Source organism: Chlamydotis macqueenii, chromosome 10 (genome assembly GCF_036417535.1).
Source record: "Chlamydotis macqueenii isolate bChlMac1 chromosome 10, bChlMac1.mat, whole genome shotgun sequence".
NCBI lineage: Eukaryota > Metazoa > Chordata > Aves > Otidiformes > Otididae > Chlamydotis > Chlamydotis macqueenii.
This window is the reverse complement of record NC_141565.1, coordinates 9,272,894-9,294,755: the sequence shown is the minus strand read 5'-3', so window position 1 is coordinate 9,294,755 and position 21,862 is coordinate 9,272,894. Positions and strand designations below refer to the sequence as shown.

General features: G+C 35.1%; 1 protein-coding gene across 1 annotated transcript in view; it reads left to right on the top strand.

Moving 5' to 3' along the window:
- Positions 1-21,862, top strand: part of ERC2 (ELKS/RAB6-interacting/CAST family member 2) — a 474,334-nt gene that overhangs the window by 198,421 nt on the left and 254,051 nt on the right. Inside the window, exon 12 of the mRNA XM_086755571.1 lies at positions 14,665-14,800. Within this exon, the coding sequence (XP_086611697.1) occupies positions 14,665-14,800 (136 nt within the window). The remainder of the gene's footprint in view (positions 1-14,664; positions 14,801-21,862) is intronic.

Sequence of the window (21,862 nt, the reverse complement as noted above, 5' to 3'; positions counted from 1 at the left end):
TCCCTTTCCTTTTCTTTCTTTGAATAAAATCTGCTGATATAACATCTACTTGTTATATTTTTAAAGAACTAATGTGTTCCTCCCTTTATTCTCTTTTGCTGTCTTCCTCCCTATCTGTTTTTCTCCAAATTGCTGCTTTCATCCCTACTCCAACCAGCTTGACTTCCAGGTCAGTATTTTCTGCTCTCCTATTTAATCACTCCTTCCACAATGGAGGTTATCATTGATGCTTCATTCATTTGGCCATTTTGATTCTATATTAATAACTTCTGTTTGTCTGTCTTTGATTTTGTTTTTATTCTGCTTGTCCCTATTGTGAAGTTTTTGGTCATTCCATTTCTAGATCAGAAACTTGACAATAAATGAATGCTTTTGTCCAAAGTCTGTAAGAAAAAATATTTATTAACAACATATTCAATTCATATGTTGTTTTGTGTGAAGATTTTTTTCTTCTTTCAGTTTTACTTTTATTATCTTTGTTTAGTGAGTTCAGCATTGAGAAGAACTTTTTGGTAGACAACCCAACCCAGTAGGTAATGGATTGAACAATAACAATGGTATTCAGAGAGATTAATAATTGAGATCAGAGACTTATTCTTAATACTTTACTATCACCACTTTCACAGTTGTTGTAAAATAATAGAATGAGTTGGAGTGGTTCAGCTTCTGGTTCAAAACTTTAAGCTGTTTGTGCTGGCTGGATTCCGGACCAGCACATAACCGCATGGGAGGGGTACGTATGTGTATGTTTTATATACTGTGTTTGTATCTAGTCAGAGTCATTTTTTTTTTTTTCCAGGTTTTAGGTTAGTTTAGCTAGTGTTTGTGCTTGTGCACTGGTTTTGAGTAATCTTATCAAGTATTATTACAAATCTTGTGGTGCTTGTTGAAAGTAAAAATTGATCTCGTCAACCTTTTTTCTCTTAGTAGGCCTTGATGTTAATTTTTCTTTCTCTTGCTTATTAATGACTGTGAAGTGTGAATTAGTGAAGCGTTAAAACATTTACTTGTGTTTTAGAAACTAATAACTTTATATGGTTTGGACTACAGGTTCATCTGCGTCTTCCTGTCCCCATTCATTTTGGAGTGTGGCTTTTTGCTTTTTTTTTTTCTTTTTCCTGTAACAGATGTTTAAGATACTTCTGTACTCTTAAGCTCATTCCTTATTTTTTCATTTTCTGAAATTGGTGATTGAAACTTGCACAGTTTTGTTTCCTGTACTGAAGGAGTTTTGCTTTAGGCAGGGACAGAGCTGGTTTTCAATCATTATCAAGGTAGAAAGTGTTTACTGTTTCATAGATCAGTCAGAGTGCAGTGTAAAGGAGGATGTATACTGCAAAGACTTTGCAGGTGGATTTCAGGTATTAAAGTTTGCATTTGCAGATATGGTTCTGGGTATCAGGTTGCCATGCAGCACATGTGACTAGAATCATGGCAAAGGTCTCATCTGCCTCTATAATGTGTTCAGATCTAAAGTTTTTAGAATTTTAATGTCAATGTATGCTTTTTTGCACAGTATTGTTTTCTGTAGAAGCAGAGCTTGTTCGTTTGGGAGAGTTTTGGTACACTAGTCTCAAAAACAAGCATAGCTCACGTTTCACAGTTCAGATGTGTCAGAGTAGTTTCTGATGTGGATGCCTTTGAACCACATAGCAAAAAAAGGCTCATTATGAAAAGACTGACAAGATGAGGTTTTTTTTTCCCTGATGCGGTTTAACGTAGATCACAATCACAAGTTACTTTCCAGCTGGAAATTTTTGTTTCTGAAATTTGAGGCTTATTGATTGAAGTAATGAATCAGAGGAACACTTTCTTTTTGTTGTTTATCTACTACAAGCACATTTTAATGTGCTTAATGGATAGTTATTACATCAGAATTATAAAAATACTTCATTTATTTTCAGAATCTTTCTTTCATCCAGAATTTAATTAAATGCATTTCCTTTGGAGTTGGGTATGATTAAATTATTACCTGAATGTGACCACTCTGGTGTTTCTATCGGAACGTACTCAACATTGATGGAAAGCTTCTCTAGCCAGAGACAGCTTAAAGAAAGGTATTATGCTATGCAGTTGTCATTATGGTTGATTTCACTGGAATTCAATGATTGGTATGCAGAAACATTTCTTCAGCAGCTGAAGGTGCAATTTCTGTTATGTTTTGTTGACCTAAAAAGCCGACTGACCTTGCTGAAGCAAACTGTCCTCATAAGCCTGCCAACTTTCATCCCTAGAGTCCTAGATAAGTTGAAGTGTATGATTAGAGTTTATTGTGGGATTTCAGTGAAGTGTTACGTTTTCGCAGCTTGAATTTTCATTAAGATAGAAAGTTAATTTAAGAAACGAATCTGTGAATTTCTTTAATTTCTGCTAATCAATATTTTCTTAGCTGTCGTTTTATTCATCAAGTATTTATATGGGGTTAGAATGAACATGACAGACTACTGATACTAATGGCAAACAAGAAAATGGAATACATAAACATAACTCGCCTCGCCACGTGCATCTACCCATACAATAAAAAAATGTTCTGAGCAGAAGAATGAGTACAGTAACATTTTTTAAAATGTAGGTTACAGCAGGTTATACTCCCTGAACTTTTCTGCCTTCAGATAAAAACGAGATGGATATTTTTTCCATGTATAATATATTGACCAGTGCTAGAAATTTTCCCACCGGCCTCTGCTGTTGGCTTTCCTAATTGTTTCCGTGGGAGGCTAGAGCTCAATGAGATGTGTAAGGCAAGGTTTAACAGAGTTTTAAATTTAACTTACGAGCCTTCCACAGTTTTGTCAAATGTCAGTTTGATGGTTCCAAGGGCAGAGTGATATGTTGTTCAAAGATAATTTCCCTGGAGAAATGGAGATAGTGTACTAATGAAAACTGAGAGAATCTGTGATATACATTACTCTTCTGAGAGACTGGTTATTCTGAGTGATAAACATAGTTGTCACATTGGATAACAGGCAGATTGTTATCATGTCTTTCTGTTCTAGTCTGTTTGCTACGTAGACATAATCAACGTTTTAGCATTGTGAACATTTTAACATTTAAATATTTTGAAAGAGATGAAGATTTGAGAAGAGGTTATTTAGATTTAACTGATTGCATGTGTGGTTTTGAATTTGTGTAAACTTAAGTTTCATGTTATTTAAGAAATCATAAAGTAGAAAGTTTGTTTTCTTGGAATGCTGCTTTTTTTTTTTTAAAAGAAAGTAAAATAATAATGTGTCACAAAATAATCAGAAATCAAAGTGATAAACAGTAAAAAGATAGTTCCTAGGATAGAATAATGCATTGTTGTTCATTTTTATGACACCTGCTCCTGAAGCTGTCTGTTCAGTTCTATACTTTGCCCTTTCAGTTTGCTTATAGGCATCTAGGGGTTAAAATGATAGTTTTTGAGACTGCTGGAAATGGATTATTTAAATATGGAAAGCTATTTTGTAATTTCTCAGTCAAGTGCTTTGATTTTTTTGTAAATACCCTGTGGGAGTAAATGGATATGCAGCACAAACTGGATATGAAGAGAAAAGAGCTCTACAGCTCTGAAGGAAAACTGCCCACTTTGAACTGGGTTGGACCTGGCACCACAATTCTGTGCTGGGGAAGAGAGCACATAAGGAACCGTTGCTCTTTATGTTTTACATTTACTAATTTCAAAACAGACCAATATTTCTTATGCTTTTCTATACCTGCTGCTTCCACTAGTTTTCCCCAGGAGGAAGATCCACGGAGCCTATTTCTTTATCTCTTAAATGTGTGAATAAAGTAGCCATACAGCACCCCTCTGGGGAGCTTGGTGACTGCCTGGGTACAATGCTGTCAGGATTCCCTGCATACAGAGGAGGGGTGCGTGTGTGGAGGATGATTGTGAGATAGCACAGCTTACCCTCAAAAAGCTGTGACTGAAAAGAGACAGGGGAACTAAATTTAGGAGTTGGGCTGTTGGTGGAACAACGAGCATTGTTTGTTTCCATAATGCAGGAGCAACATGCCCGGACAATGTGATTGTGACTGGATTGAAATGCTCTGACCTGAATTTATAATAAGGGGAAATTAGTATGTCAAAACAAGAAATCATACAAAGCTTAGTATTTATGTGGAGGTTTGAAGAGGCTACTGCAAAAGCATGGAAAGTTTGGTTTATGTATTGAATGATAATGGCTGGCCTGATCTTGAGAACTGCTAGTTTGAGCCAGGAGTTGCAGTCGAAGGATCTGATTCAGAATGAAATTGCAATGAAACATGAAGTGCAGAGGAGGTTTGATCCTGACTGCTATCAGGCTGAGCTGGCCATGCTGTGGAGCAGTTGGATGCAGAGAATAACTGGATGGAGTCAGGAGTTGGTGGGGGTTTTTTGTTGGGGTTGGATTTTTTTGTTTTTGTTTTTTGTTTGTTTGTTTGTTTGTTTTTCCTTGAAGGGGTCCTTTCGGGTGGTTGATTTGTTTTTAAATAAAAATAAAAGAAAAAAAGCTTACCTAGACAACAGCTGGAAAGCACCTGATGAAACAGCAGCAAGACTGCAACTCCTTGGTTGCAAATATCAGGCAACAAACTATTTCTCGTTACTGGTTATAGTTATTGCTAATGGTATCAATTAATAAAAATAGCTGAGCAAGCAATTGCCATATTAAATCAGATCAAATACTCTTCTTATCTACTGTCCTGTCATCAGCAGGATATATTTATTTAAAGAATGGCATCAGAAGAAAATGCAGAACAATCCTTTGTGTACAAGAGGGATGTGTGACAGATGAGTCTTCTGGTATGGATTTCATCCATGTTTGTATAACGAGGCACCCAGTAGGAATGTGCTAAGACAGACAGTAGTGACAGAAACTATGTTGGAGTTTCAGTGATTGCAGTGCAGGTATATGTTGAGACAAAGTGATATGAACCGTAGTTTGGAACAGGATTTTAGTAGGTCTTTTTCATTCATGCATCATCCTGATGTGGATATTTCTAGGATCTCTCTAGGGCTTTGGAGGGAGCTGGGTCAGACTAAACACTTCTTAAACAAAGATTTTGGAAAACTTCCCAGATTGTGTGTTAGGAAAACCCTTCCTCCCATGTTTTTGTCTTTGAGGTGAGAAACGTTTCAGTGACTTCTGTGACACTCGCTTTATTTCTACCAGGCAGACTTGCTGGTTCTCTCAAGGCAACATCATCTTTTTGTGGTGCTTTTGGAGGCAAAGTAGTTGATGCACTGAAGCACTGTCATAATCTGGGTATTAAGAAATCTTCAGCCAGGCTTCAAACATTTGAAATAATGAAATTTAAAGGTGGAGGAAAAAGAAGAAGAAGAAGAAAGCATAATATTTGTATTTGTTTTTTTTTTTTCTTTAATCCAGTGATAGAATCACCTTGTGTTTTTTGAGAACCATAGGTCTGTGTGGGCTGCAAGCTTACTCCTTTGAGTGAAACTGAAATAGCTATGTAATCCATTGGTCACAGGAGCTAGGAATGTAGTTAAAACATTGAATATACTATAATTCATTTATCTTAATTGGTAATTCTGGGCATTACAACTTTTTTTTTTTTGCATTCAACTGGAGAATCAATGTGGGAATCATTATTTGAAGATTTTTAAAATATTGTTTGGTTTGGATTATTTTTTTTTTTGTCCATTGTTTACACTGGTCATTTGATTCTGGTCGTTTATACCAACATAGAGAGAACATAGAGGGTGCTTGTCAGTTCTCTCGGTGAGTAGACAGAGTATGAACTGTGATATGGAGTGTACCGCAGTCTCAACTTCAGGTGAATGGCAGAAGGAAGACCAACCAGTCTTCTTCAGTAAGAGATGACAATATTAACTTCTTGGGATAATATTCTCTGAGGTGCATGGCCTAATATTAGCCTTTGTTGGTTCTCTTGTCCAAAAGGCAACAAAATTTTACTCCCTTGTCACATGCTTATTTCATAAGGGAAGTTCTTAATGTCCCCTGTTAGCCTTCCGTGCAGCAGTGGCAATCCAGCCCCAGTGTGACAGCGTTTTCGTCTGTCCAGGAGGTGTCCACTCAAACTTTCCTTTCCATCCTATATTATAATAGATGTGATAAGGAAGCCAAGCTACTCCCATTTATGTCACTGTAGAATGAATATATTTTTTCAGTTACAAGATCAGATAGCACCACTGTAAAAATGAAATTATGTCACAAGGTCAGCCGTGGGGTGGTAGGTTATGTTGTTACACAGTTGAGGAGTTTAAACAATTATAAAGGCAATTAGTCCCGACAGTTGAAGTCTTCTGCTTCTCTGCTCCTTTTCAGTGGGAAGTAGAGAGGGGAAAATATAGTTGTTCTGTAGAGAAAAGGAAAAGAGTGAGAATAAGATCTGCTAGATTTTCTGCTTTGGAATAGTGAGAGCAAGAAGCTCAGAGGTGAGACAGGATTTTTTTCTATAGGATGGTAGTAGGTTGGTCAGGTATACAAAGAAAGGAATCTCTTGGGATCTGGGGATGAAAATGTGACCTTTATGGTACCAGATATAGAAAAAAACTCTGGTGTTTTTTTTTTTTTTCTTTTGAGTCTCTCTAAGCAAAAAATCAAGGAGTGATTTCCCAAGTCTTGTCCCTACCCGTCCCCACCGCAGGAAGTCATCATTCAAAACACTTTTCTCTTATGTGCCTTTGTCAAATTTTCACATTAAAAGCAGAAAGACTCCCAAATTAAAAAGAGGCAGAATAAATGTTATTTTTAAAATGATGTAATAGCTTTGAAATAGAGAGTGGAGCTGATTTATGCCAATGTTATACTTTAGTTCCAGATGAATCAGTATGAGCCATGTCCTCCTTAAGGCAGACAATTATTTGACCACTTATATTCTCAGAATTTAGGTGCATTGTACAGTGTTATCAAATGGAATAAAGAGGCTGTCCAGAGAAATATTACAAGTTGTGGCACCATTTTTAACAAAGTAACAAATATTCATAGCAGCTTCATCGTCAGACTGTTGGAATAACCAAAGAGACAAACCCCAAGTGAAATAATTACTCTGGAGGGGGGGAAATATTAGAAGTGGTAAATTGCTTAATTATAGCTTTGGGACTTTCTTAGGCTCCATTCTTCATATGTTGCTTGTTTTGTGGGTGGAGCATATTGTATCAGTGGTGAATATGCACTTGTGGGTTGTGGATCAGTTCTGGTAGGACATAATTGAAACAGTTCTCACTAATGCATTTAGCCCTGCAAGATAGATAAGATTTTCTGTGTTCTGAAGATTCCCTATTGGGAGAACCAGACAAGTGCTTTGCACCTTTGTTTTTCCTTTTTTGCTTTTCGGTACTGCGGTTGTGACACATCTTATTTCAGTGAGGCACAGTCGTCTCTGTAGCTTTGGACATACTAATTTTTTTGTCACTGTTTACAAATGCACTAGCGAAAAATAGTTGCATTCCATGTTTCTGTAACATGGCGTGTATGCTAGTCAGTGGATCTCACAGAAGGAAATAATTGTGTACGATGGTCAGCTAGCTTTGCAGTCGGTAGATTTCATTTTACAAGGAAAAAGGTAAAATGCTTATGAAAGAAAATGTTGTTATTTATATGTTAATAAATTTTATCTGTTTTCTTTGTGTGGTTATGACTATTAGTCTCTGCCATTTTATATCACAGCATAAAGCTAGATGAATGATTTGGCCTGGAATGTACAAGCGGCCTAGCTTCTGAGCATCATCTACAACATTAAAAAAAAGGGTCAGTCCCTATATATATATATATATATATATATATATATATTTTTTTTTTTTTTCCATCAAGGGAGAAAAAAGAAAAGTTAGTTTGAAGCTCAGCTCTGTTTGACATGCTGGTTGTGTCAAACTAATTAAGTTAAAGATTAGGATGATTGCTTTTTTTTTTTTTTGCATTTAAGGTATTCTTTAATTTTAAATATTTTAAAAGTTTTGGATATTAATAATTCTTTAGGTTATAGAATCTGGACTAAAAAAACTTTACAGTTTTTGCAAATGCAAATGATGGCACAGGAAGATACTACTTAGTTTTATATTAGCAGATCATAAATCTCAAGGTGGCTAGAGTCTAGCTTATTAAATAAAAGTAGCAGTCAAGCATGAGGGCTTTCTTTTAGAAAAATGATGGTTATTTGAGGTATGTTATGTTTTCTTTGTCATATCAGACTTTCAGCCTGTCATGGGTATAGGTTTTCTTATCACAATAATACCTATTTTCCCTGGACAAATCCTTCTATGGGTTGTAAGTGAATAAACAGTGTCCTTGCAAATTTGTGTCAGGAATGTGTCTGTCAGTAACCCTCTTAACATCTCTTGTGATGTTTAGAGTTTGCTAGAGCCTAACCCATCTTTGTTTTCCAGGTTTGTAGGTTGGCACTAGCAATCTACAGGAAAATGCCAGAAACAATACTTAACTTTGCTTATATCCTAATGGAAATTCTATCTTACAGATTTCAGTGCAGTTGGATCTGAATTTTAAAGGATTACCCTTTATGCTGTTGTTTTAGTCTTAACTCCATAAATCAAATGGGAAACTATGCGTACTGTAATTTTTAAGATAGTGAGAATTGAACTGTTGGAAATACTTCTATTGAATTTTACTGAAGTAGTGTAGTTCAAAATGGACATTCACATGGACAGGATTTACAGGATCAGGTCTTCTGCATGACTAGGTACTGAGGTACAAAGTGCCTAGGAAAATGTTAAGTTTTTTTTTTTTTTATTGCTCACATACATGAATTGTTTTTAAAGATGTGAACTATTTATAAAGGAGAAAGAGGTGATTGTTAATTTTTTTTTTCAAATAATGATGTTGATAATATTTTACCAAGTGCATACCTAGAGCAATAGTTGAAGATATTTGATTATATAAAATACATGTATTGGATTAAATTATAAAATACATTTTTGAGATGTTCTTATTTTATAGAAATTACTTGTTTTGACTGAATTTTTGTATTTCATAAAATATTTTTTTCCTGATAATATTATTTAAGTTTATTACACTTTTTTTTTTTTTTAATTTGTTGAGAAGTACAAGTTCCTAGCATACTGGGGAAATTTTTAATTGACTTTTGGACAGCCGATCCCATTGTAATGCAGTCTAATGCGATGAAAATTATTACAGAGATATATTCCTTTAGAAGACGTTACAAGTTTTTCTCTTGGGAGTATTTTGCTGGTCTGCCTTTCTGGATGCTTTGAGACAAAGAAAAATCTTTATGACGTAGAGTAAAGGCTATACTAAGCATGTAACACTTATTTTTGGCTGACATTACCAACTTTTTGGCCAAGCTATCCAGGTGGCTAATTAATGCTAAGAATTTAATGAAATAGTGTGATTTTCTGTAACTATCAGAGATAAAATCATTGAAATGTAGACAACAGTTACACACTACTGTAAAATGAAATCTGAAAGATAATCACATCTATGTGGAAACCAAGTGTTAATATTTGTCTTAAAAGACTGGACTGAAGGAATGAAATGTACTGGAGTTACAACTGTGACATAAATTGTATGCTATTCCAGAAGAACAAGAAAAAAAAAACACAAATGAACATGGATAAATAGTCATTACAATGAGTGATATTTACACCAGCAAGAACAAAGTGCTCCTACTTTCTGCTGATCAAGGGTTTGGGTCTCCATGACACTGATGTCTATTTCTTGGAAAGATATTTCAGTTAAAAAACTAAATAGAATGAATGGCTAGTGCAGTTGATGTAAGGGCATCTTACTGTTTGCACAGCAAGATTAAGGGGCTCTCTAGGTTCCTTTTTCCGGGCTTCATAGGAGACAAAGCTATAGGGCTGTGTAAGAATTTTTTTTTTTTGTCTTTTCCCTTCACCTATCTTGTTCAGATCTGTGATGATCTAAGTGTGCATAAATATTTAGTAATCATAGTTTGGTTGTTTTTCATCAGTATCAGAAATCTGAGCTGCTACAGTCTATTGATTCCTGTGTTGGTGATCTAAAGTTGTTTTTCTGAAAAAGCTGTTGGATGCTGAGAAGAACAGATAAAGGCATTACTGTGGTTTAGACATTGGATTGTAAGTCTAGTGCCCAGTTGAGGTTGAAAATAATGACTGTGGGGTATTTATGTATTGAGAAAGATTATTGAAAATTATCTCAGATCAGGAAGATTTAGGGGAATTAAAACTGGCCAAGTTTTACTGGAGTAGCATAGCTGCAGTCTACTGTGTATTTACAGATCAGAGTAATGGCTTGGTCTAGGTTTAAAAAATTCATAAACTCAGTTTAATGTACTTCTAGAGAAGTATGTTACTTTATATGATCTTTTTCTGTTTGTTAGGAATGAGAGAATATCTAATGTATAGAAGAATCAAATTTTATTTAGAATATTTTCTTATATCTAGTGTTCTTCATCTCTTCTTTATTAATTTCCAGTATCATTGTTATCTAGTATTTATGTGGCATGGGTGTTTGCTGGATACCACTTCTCTGTATTGAATGATCAAATGAGTTGGAAGATGCCCATGTAGTCCTTCAGTTTGTAATTATGGAACAGAAGCAAACTTGTTTCGTGTCTCCCTTTTCCCTCTATTCAAGATGCGCTTACATTCTAGCTCCATTTTGAAGACAGCTTAGCTCCCCTCTGAACTCTCCTTTTGTCCACAGATGAAGCTGCTAGATGTTTTATGACAATTACTGACTGACTATAACCACAGGAACACACAGAGAAATTTAAATTTGTTATCTGAATAAGTGCCATTAAACAGCCATTTTAATGTTTGTCCAAGATTAAGCATCTGTGTAAATCGTCAGTCATCTATACTGCATTTTAGACTGTTTTTTTTTTCCTTCTTAAATGTTATGAGCTCAGAACATCATTTATTTAAGCCAAATGTGGTGTTGGCACCACTTCATTGTGCTCTGGGCTTAAGAGCTTTAGAACTAGTTTGAAGATTGCCTTTCCAGTTATGTGAAGTATGTAAAATCACAAATACAGCATAGTATTCTATAATAACTAGTTTGAGTTGACTGTAATGCCTAGTTCAGTGGTTGAAGAGTTTAGCTCACTGTAAGATAACACGTACCCAACTTCAAAATGAGCTATAACAATGTGGAGAATTAGAAAGCTGTGGATTTTGTCTTGCTGCTTTGGGGCAGTTAGACTATCAAACAAAGAACACTTTTGCATATATTTTAGTACCAGAATGTGATTAACGTGTAATGCTAAGATCAATTCTACTGCTCAGACGCCTGCAGCGTGCATTTCAGATTTAGAAGACATGTATCTTAAACAGTAATATTGTATTTGTTTTATTCTGTCTAGTGAATTTTCTGGTCTTATAGCTTAAATTGGAACAGTGTAGCAGAACACATGAAACTAATTCCTCATGATAAAGAATAATGTAGACTCAACTATGCATATCAGCATAGCTACTCCTAAACTATGTGACTATTTTGTATCCTATACAGTAATGGCACATGATATTTTTTGCTGATTCTGTGCTGTTACCAAATATTCTTCTATTTCTTGTGCGTAATTTTTACTTATCCTAATCTTCTATTTTATTCAAAAGCATTTTAGAAACACAGCCATGTAAAAAAATACCAGAGCAAGCATACTCAAAAAATATACTGGATCAAGGATTATATTTGATATATTTACTGTTAAAAAAATTAAAAATGATGGGGAATGTGTTCTTGTATTTATTTCCTCTATTGAACTCCTCCTGTACTTTTAATACAAGCCTAGAAGAAAACTACTCAGCTAGGCTTTTTAACTGTAGCATTTTCTTTTCATTTTCATACACATGTCGTCAGTTGTGGAAGAAAGAGAGGCTACAACACAGCTTGCTTTTATTTCCTTCTCTTCAAGATTTTGCATATCACAGGCACCAGATGTTTTCCTTTGCAGCTTTACCATGTTCTACTTTTCAGTGTGGCATTAGACAGAAACTGAAATGGGAAGTTGTGAGGGGGAAGGGTGATGAAAGAAGCAGTTAGCATTGGCATAAAATTGAACTGAGATTAAATATAAAATAATTTATCATTTACTAAGCCTTAAATTGGAGACCATTTTATATTTTAACAGCACAAAGTCATATTACACCAGAAAAATTTATGCCAAATTTATATTTCTGCCTTGTTTGTATATGAAGTTGTGAAAGTCGTTTTTTTCTAATAGTCATTTTGGTTTTATGCTGATTAAGTCTATGTTTGTAATTATGTGACGTGGACCCATGAGGAAGAACTAATTTTCACTTGGAGTTCCATGGAGCATCAAACATATCTTTGAATACTTGATATATAAAGACAAAGGGCATTGCTCTAAAATTCTTGAGGGGAATTTAGTAAAAAATAGACAACTCAATAGCTAAACCTATTACACTCTTTAAGAGCTAGAAACAAGCTTGAACTGGAACACACAGTTTCTGGGGGTTTTTATATTAAACTGTCAGTGTAACTTTGACAGAAATATCTCTGCTGTTTTTAGTACTGTCGTGTTCCTTACTTGTTATGGTTAGTTGTGGCAGAGTGTTTTTCTGAAAATTAACATTTCTTAAAACACTCCGATAAAATCCTGGTGATTTATGCTATTCTCCCAGGCCTATTGAGGTAGGTCACATGTAGGCAGGTTTCTTCTGTCCATCATGTAGTGTATTTTTTTTTGTCCTCGAGTGAACTTAATTTGGAGATTTAAACATGATGCCAGAAATCTACAGCTGTAGTGCTGTACTGGTGGTCTCTTTAAGCTGGGAAAAAGGTGTTGTTTTTTTACGAATTTTAGCATTTCATTGAAGCTATGTCTAAAGGGGAGAGACCCTTAGGTGAATAGATTACTAGAACTATCTCTAAGTACTATAAAAAATATTTGAGAATATTTAAGGAATATAAAGGCTAAGGTCTCAAAGTCTCTAGCTAACTCCTGACAAGATCTGGTTCAACCTGGAGAAGCTCAGCTGTTCATCTTCCAGTCACTGTTTTGTGTAATGTAGAAATGATTGTACTAAAAATACATATTTTCTTAAAGGACAGCTTGTTTTTTTTTTTTTTAAACTGATATATTTTCTGGTAGCAATGTCTTGTTGGGGATTCTTTTAGCTTAACAGTATGTACAGTCTTCGAATTTTATTTCTAACATTAAAAAATGAATACAAAAGAGAAATGCTGTAAACAGATGTTCAGTTAGGCTGATCTATCTTTTTGTGCCTTAAAAGGCTGATGCAAACTCTTGAACACAACTGTAGGATAAATCTGGTTTTCAAACAAGGGAATTCATACTTATCTTTTAAAAAATTATCTGTGAGCTTGATGTAGATCCTTTTAAAAAGCTAAGATTTTTACTTGAATTTGTTGTATGCACTTTTATTTTTCTAGACAAGTTGAAGTTACTTTTTTTTTTGTAATAACAGATTAACTTTTCTGTTATGTACTCTACCTACAAACTTGTTTATGAAGTGTCATCTAAGAATTTTTAATACCATTGCAACACTTGTGGATTAGAGATTCATTCTTAATTTTTCAGTATAAATAAATAGTGAAAAAAACAGTGGTAGGACAAAGGAACCAGTGATAGAAGTAAGTATAGAATGACCTAGTTTCTTGATTATAATAAAATCATTGCAATAAATGTATTCTCTGACTTTTTTTTTTTTTCCCCACTGAAAGTTCTAATGTGGAAACCACAGACACATTTTCAGTGATCCTTTTGGGCATTGAATAATATTCTCTTCATTTGCCAAAATAGGATTAGTGAGTAGATCTTGTTAGGAATTTGCACATGACTTTATTTTTATGTAGATAAAAGGGAGCAAATTCCTCAAAGTCAAAGAACATTGGGAAAATAAGAATTCAAGCAGGTAGAAAGCATTACTGCAAGGATATTTTTTTCAGGGCAAAATTAGCTTACCTTCTTTCTTAAAAGAATGTATGCTAAGTATCAGAATTAGGAATGCTTCTAGTAACTTAATGAATAAGATTCATAGCAAAAGATAATTAAACATTGAAACAATTTTAAAATATATATTTTTTTTACTTGAGTACAGACTTAATAAAAGAAAATATATAACAGTGGTAAAGACTTTCATTTTCATCAGAAGTTACTCATAAATCTGTTTGTTGATAGTTTTCTGTAGAAAGAAGTCTCGTTATTAAAAAGATAGAAATGCAGTGTTTTTGTTATGTACAAAACTATTTGTAAAGGCATCCTTTATTCTTCATGGCATATTTATGACCTGACCTTCTACCCCATCACATTTTAATCCTCAGAAACATTGTATTTGTAGTCTAGGTTTTCAAAAATAGAATTTCCACAGCACACATTAGTTGTCACCTTCACCTTCTGCTTCCTTTGAAATTAATGCTACTTCAAGCCCCCACTAAAATTGTTCCTGAACTTACTGAGTGTGGAAAGATTGTTGGATAATCTCTATCTGTTATAACAACAATTCTTCTGCATAGTGCGTGGAACATGTATGAGTATTTGTGAGCAAATGATTTAAAAGAAAAAAATCTTGTAGGCCTGAATAATTGCTTTACCATTATATAATCTGATGGTATTAAAGCTGTTTTGATATGCCATCTTGAAAACAAGAAGTTTTATAGGTTGCATCTGTTGGAGAATCAATGTCCTGTCCTTTGTCATAGTCACAAGTTAATTTATAGAAAAAGAAGTGATTGCAGTCATTAACACCAATGCATATGTGTGTACAATTCTTAGACATATGAAGGACCAAAACAAGAAGGTTGCCAATCTGAAGCACAATCAGCAAATGGAGAAAAAGAAGAATGCGCAGTTGTTGGAAGAAGTTCGTAGGCGAGAGGACAATATGACTGACAACTCTCAACATTTGCAAGTGAGTTTATTTTTCAGTTGTGTTTTAAAACAGTCAAAGTACACTTCTGTTTCACTGTGTGTCTTCCAGAATGTGTAATGAATCTCTTCCCACAAAGAGCTGATGGCTCTCTCCTTTCCTACCAGAGGATGCACTACTGACTTCAGTTGCATCCATGAAATATTTAATATTTAAGGTGAGGAAAAAACAACAGAATTTGAAGCACTCTCCTCACAGAGACTGTATTTTGCGTATTTAAAAGCAAGTAACAAATTATAGCTTGTTTTGAGGAGTCAGAAAATAGAAGGGTAATTATCCTTTCTGAATTACATTTTTGTACTATTCACAGCATTATATCCACAAGCCATAGTGAGGTTATAAAGTGTGCTTATGAATGTTCAGCGTGTTTGAGTATCTGTCATCTGTTAATCAGAGTAGAGGTGTGTGTTTTTTTTTTTTTGTTAGGCGGTTTTGTTTGGTGTTTTGGTTTTTTTTTGTTTGGTTTTTTTTTTCATAATCTGGGTGAGCAGCTCTGTGAAATACAGTTCAGGTTTTCAAGAGCGTTCAGTTGTATAACAAATTCTGCCATATTTTGCAGTGTGGAGATTGAATACAACAACATTTGAGACCCATGAGCCTCTTCCTGTTCTGTACTTCTAGATACAGCTCTTCACGTTAAATTCCGCTGTCTGGGCGTGAAATTCTATATCAGCAGGGATATCATAATCTGGTTGCATACTCAGATATTTTAATGAGCGTGAGTTGATATTATTAAATCTCTGTACATGCATATGTAGTGGGTTAAAAGGGTGAGGATAGATTATCAAACAGGGTAATGGTAAATTTAGGATCTTCAGCAAAGATCTTTATTATCTTATGTACTTAGAGGTAGCATAGAGGAACACTGGAGGCAGCTATACCTGTCTCATTTGGCAGATCTCTTATAATTGTTACTACACAGTTGCTACATCAACAACTTTTTTTTCTGACAGTTGGAAGAAAAGGTTCTTCTATATATCTTTTTAATTTATTATTTATTACTAAATATATTATTATTAAGATATTATTTATTTAAGATATTATTCTAGGAGAATTTCTACAGTCTGTAAGTTATTGAGTTTGAGCATTGAGATTTGAAAGATAATTAGCTGATCTGGTTAAATCATACATTAACGTACTAGGGAGTTTGTATTAAAGGCCACAAAACAAATTTGATGATTTACTTAAAAATTCTTCTTTGAGATCTGACCGTGAAAAACTATGAAGTACTGATTTCTGTCAACAATGTCAGTGTCTCCATATCCAGTGTTTATAGGCAAGTCTAATTTACAGTGGAAAATATCAATTTTGCCTTGATCTGGTTAATAGAATGGGTTTCTGGCAAACTTTCATAGATTGAATTTGAACCTTACATACTTCATATAGTACAGTATTTCTCATGTGTTTCTATATGCAAAATGGAGAAATTAGTACCACACCTCTCTTCAAGATTGAGTTGGTGAAACTGTGTGTCAGAATCAAGTTTAGAAAATGATGTATTATTATACATCTGTGCAGTGTTAACATATACTTTATAACTTTGGTCATTACATACTGACTGCATGCTGCTGCATGTGATATAGTAATAAAACCTTGTGAAGTATTTGGTCTAACACTATGATACATCAAAATTAAATTTCAGTACTGAACAGCTACTTGTAATTAACGTGGTTCTGTAAAGAGAAATTATTAGAGCTTTATTTTTTCAGTATTATTTTGAGAATTTATTGGAATAGCGCAATCGCTATAGAAGTAATTCCTAGGGTCTTTACTTGGAGCTTTCAAGCCGTGTGATGAGAGCGGGTCTGTCAAATGGAAGCAGCATGGCTGCATAGACTGAATTTGGAAAGTAAAAACCTTGTCTGGTGCAAGGTGCAAGCTCTTCTGTGCCGTTCACTTGCTAAAAAGTATTTATGCACTAAGAACAGTTTATGAAAACCAGTTAACTAAGAACTGTTATTTCTCTGTCACTATGCCTTAAAATGTTAATATTTTAGTATTGTGTACTTCAACATATTACTTTTGGTAATGTACGTGTGTGTGTTGTGGCCCATCCTACACTTGCTGAGCTGCTGGGAAAGTGAAACAGAGGATCCCAGCTGTTTCTGCCTATCAGTAGGTGCTTTCCATTCCCCAACTCTTCCTCCAGTACTGCAAGAAGAGCAGGAGGTCGTGAATATCAGTTGTCTGTGCTGTTGGCAGGTTGGTACAGCTAATCCTGCTTTTTCTGGCATAAGCAAAACAGGCAATCTGCTGTTTTCGACAGTTTGCTGCCATAACTAGTTGTTTTATTTCTGGTGTCTAAAATGTTTCCTCATTTCTTTGGCTTATTTCTTCCTGTGCCTTTCTTAATGTTGACCATTGTGTTCATGCGGGGTTGGATTTGTTCTCTCATTGTAGTTTGCTTTTGTAGTGAATTAGGCTGGCTATTACTGCGTGGATCCATGGAGGAGGCAAATGCACGTGAATGAAAATGGCTTGTTTGACTTTAAAGATTGAGCCTTAAAATACCTCGAGATGTGCAATTGCAAATAGAAGTTTGACTCTACAGCACTGTGATGTGTTCAAACATAGTAATGGAGAGGGATGGAGAAAAGCAGCCGAACTTGATGAACATCTGGCAAGTTTTTCCTTCCCCAGCAAATTAAGATACAGAGTTGCTTTGGTCTAGCATGTAGAGGAGACAGATGCTTTCAAGGGACCCGTTCCAAAATGGGCTTGGTAACATGTGTCCTTGTATTATTGCTTCTTTCATAAGATTAATGAAGATCAGGTAGTGGTAGTATCTAGGGAGCCTTTTTTTCCTGTTGTTCTTGTGAGGTAAAGGAATTGTTATTCTCTGTGTAAGTTCCTTAGGGTTTGCTTTCAAAAATAAATCACAGAATTCATTGTTCCGGTAAAAGCTCATGATACTACTTCTGCATCTAATGGAGGCATGTCCCTGCCTCACATGTTGGGAGCTTGAGGTTTCCCTCATTGCAAGATTTGGGGAGCTTTTAGTTGCTCTACATAAACGCCATAATTAACCTTGTAAGTAAAGCAAACAGTCTGACATTGAGTAGTGGAGGTAACGTGACTCTGATGTGCATTTGTTCTGCTTATAGGAGAGTATTTTTGATTCAAGTTTTTCACTGATGTGGTTTATTTGTTTTATATCTGTAAGGTAGTTACACATACCAGGTGAGAGCATCAAGTCTTGTTATATGAATCTGATTAGTAGGTTGGTGACTCGTTAAAAAGCCCAAGAAACTCTAAAGCTCCAGTCAATTAGCTTTGGTATATAAAGGAAAATTTCTCATAAGCGTTGTTTAAAGAAAGCCTTCCTCTTCCATGGAGTTGTTTAAAGAGCAACTATCTCTTAAAATGCAAGTTTTTCCTTTAGAAAAATTTGTTCACTAGTGGATGCAGTTATGATTTTGATTGGCCTGTATATCTTGTTATTTCAGGGTGATTTTTATTTAAGGATTTTGTACCTGGTCACATTAAACTATTTCATGTATTTGACATAAGGTAAATGCTTACTGCTGTAATATTTAGCCACAAATGCCCAGATGCAGGGATGGAACACACCTGGTTTCCATAGTTCTGAGTATGCAGCTACATTTGTGAGTGTTCTAGACTTGAACTTATTTATGCATGTGTTCAAAAGGATACATATAATGCAGTACCAAGCCAAGGGCACAATATTTTCCTCAAGAAGCAAAATATAAACTGAAGTTCTTTTACTGATATGATCATATACAGAATTCAAATTGGGATATAGGAGTTGACTAAATGAATAATTTGGCAGAGTAGAATACTTGCTCACTCTTGATATTAAATTTCAGTTTATAAGTAATATATAGAGTTAATAAAATATTTTAAAAGTAGTGATCTAAGGATTTAAGTGAGGCAGGACTTGCAGGGAGACATGATATGAGATATATAGTATACTTTGAAAAACAAGTTTCTGGGAGTACTATGCATCTGCTAATTAAAAATAAAATTAATTGATATTTTAATATATATTGAATTAATGTCTTGGTAAGCCATAGGGATCTGACCATCTTTTCTTGTCACTGTTTATAATACCTGCTACGAAACACACTGTTTTTATAGGCATTTGTAACATATAGTGCTTGTGTCTATAGTGTACTTGTTACATTTGCGAACGATGTATTGAGCTGTTAGGATAAAGTATATCCTAAAATTCTCTGGCCTGATGTAATGGTTGTATTTGTTGGCTAGCTGTGATAAGCTGGCTGTTGGCTAGCTATGATAAGCTCAGCTGAGATTGAAGAGCAATTAGACTAGTCAAAATACATTTACTCCAGCCAAGTCTTAATCCCTTTTGCCGAAGTACTTGAAAAGATGTAATAACAATCCTAGTATAATTGTCCATGGATCATTCAGGGCAAACTGAAGCAATCAGTTGAAGTGCCATCCATTTTGTACAGCTCAAGTAGGGGCTGAAGCTCTACCCATTCAGCTGTTCACTTGCTTTCTGGTAGGTTTGAAGAAGTTCAGAAGTCTGTAGTTTCTTTGACGCTTCAACAGTATGTAGTAGTTCCTGAGGCTTTTGCAGCATCATCTGTATTCGTGAAACTTTTCGCTGTCTTTTCAGATAAAAGCCTCTCAAAGCTGGTTCGTATCCTAGCATCAGTACTTGCAGATCAAGTTTGAGTCTCTGATGGCCCCATCTCACAGCACTCCAGGGCCACTACTGTGATGGAGAGTGCCCTGGGATGCCTGGGGAGGGAATTTACTTTGGTCTCCCTCAGCTATCAGCTATAATTGTGAATGATGCTTCAGGTGTGGTTTTGGGGGGTTATTTGGATCACTGTAAAATTGGAAACATCAGGGAGCCAGACTTTAGATTAATTCTTGGGAATGAAGAATAGTTGTGAGTTTTCCTGCTTTTTCTTTCCACAAATCAAGGGCAGACCTGTGCAAGTCTTGCCAAACGTGATGATCATATATTACATAAATCATCACAGCAGGAGAGCTGGCCCTTGAACACTTTATCATGAAATTTTTTGAGAATGGTGTATCTAACGTGCCTTCATTTTTCTCTTTTTTTTGTGTGTGTGTGTGTATTAAAAAGATAAGCCTTTTTGAGAAATGCTGAGCTAAGAAATACACAGGTATCGTGTCATAAAGTTGTGCGTAATTCTTCAAATCTCGGGATCTTGAAATGTTAGGGATGCAAGATGTTTATTTCTTGGGATGCATTTTTCTTGGTTCTTGTATGGAACATGTTTGTTCCAGTAACACTATTATCTCAGTAGAATTGGGAAAGAAAACATTTGCATAATATTGAGAACTTGAATGGGTTTGGTTTTGATTCTGATTTTCAAACCTGCTGTGATAACAACAATCGAAGTCCTTTCTTTTCTCTAGAGTAAACAATAAGAGTGTACATGTAATAATATTCCTCATCACATAGCCTCAAAGGAAATTAAATATATGCTTTTGTCTGATTATAGGTTTCATGAATGTAAAGTATCAATTTAATAAGTGAATCAAACCTTATGGAATCATATCTGTATTAAGTCCAGAAACACTCCTCTGTGGAAAATTTATGCAAACTGTCCAATGCATACATGTTACAAGAGAGGTGCAGGGATGAGCCTGAAAACAAAGTTTAAAAAGTTTAATACTCTAGTCTGCTCTAATCTACCCAACTTCTGGGTTTTTCTGCCTTTTCTTCTGGTTTATCTGCTGGAAATGTTTTTGACTCTTCTAATGTTTTAAATGCTTGGGTTATTTGTCACAGTTCTCTTTAAGGTAGTTTAGATTTTCTTTGGGTGGAAATCCACAGGCTGAAAAGTGATGTTTCACTAAAAAAAAATATTTTGAGTGAGACAGTGTGTAGTTCTCATTGATTTCGATTGTCACATATAGGCAGCTTGACCAATGCCCTGAGCCTGAAGTACTGTGAAACAGATTGTGTACAGACATACATTTGCCAGGTGTAAATATCTCACCTTTTGAAGAGCCCAGCATGTCAGCCTTGGTTTGTCACTGGACATACTGAGGCAAGGCAAGAATTCTAGTTTTTCAATAGTTTCATACTGCCTGGAAATTTAATCTTAGATAATGAATAAAACATGATCAGCAGAAAGTCCTATCAAAAGAGTGAGAAAAAATGGTTAGTTAATATTACTACTGTCTGATTCTTGCCATGTGGTATGTGTCATCTGTGGTATCCTACTCACTAAAAATAGCTCCCAAGAGGTTTCACAGCTAGTCTGTGCGAATCCTTAAACTTGGATTTGTTTCATTATTTTTCACCCTGTGCTTAAGCATATAGTTTTCATCTCCATAATAGCTCTAGAAATAGAAAATGTACTTAAGACATAGCACATTGCCTTATGTTATGTCTGTGTCTTTTAAAATAAAATAGAAGCATGGCCTAAACAAGGGGCATACCTGACATTAATTTATTATGATTTTTCTTGAATGCAGTGTGTTTCCTACTGCATTGTCTCAAAGACTTTGAAACTATAATATTAATAAAAAGAGGAAGCTAGGGAGCGAGATGAAGTCTTCCAAATAAAAATGAGCAGAGCAGTGTAATCAGTTCAGAGGCAGAGGAAACAGTTGTGACTCTTATGCAGACAAGCATTATTGTACGTAGCTGACATAAGGCAGGAGAGAATTCATTGCATAAACACACAGCTTTGTATTTATTAGTGCTGAAATACATATGTAGTGAGAAAACTCAACCTTTTATGATGTTAAAATCATAAGTTATTGTATTAAAAGTGAATTCTAGTTTAAGCATGCATCCAAACATAAACCTATATATACCTCTCAGGAAGGCTTTAATAGGAGATTCTGTATGTTTCTGTCTTCAGAAGGCTGGTTATTTTGTGGGGGAAGGTGGATATAAGATTGGGATTTTGCCTTTTACACCGTTCCTCTCTGATTTCCACAATGTGCATGCGTGAAACACACATTGTGGTCTAGCTCCAATGACTAGAATTGCTCCCAACTTCTCATTCAGTTGTGGGCAGAGGATAAGGGGAATTAGATGATTGCTTTTGAATTTCCTTTCTCAGT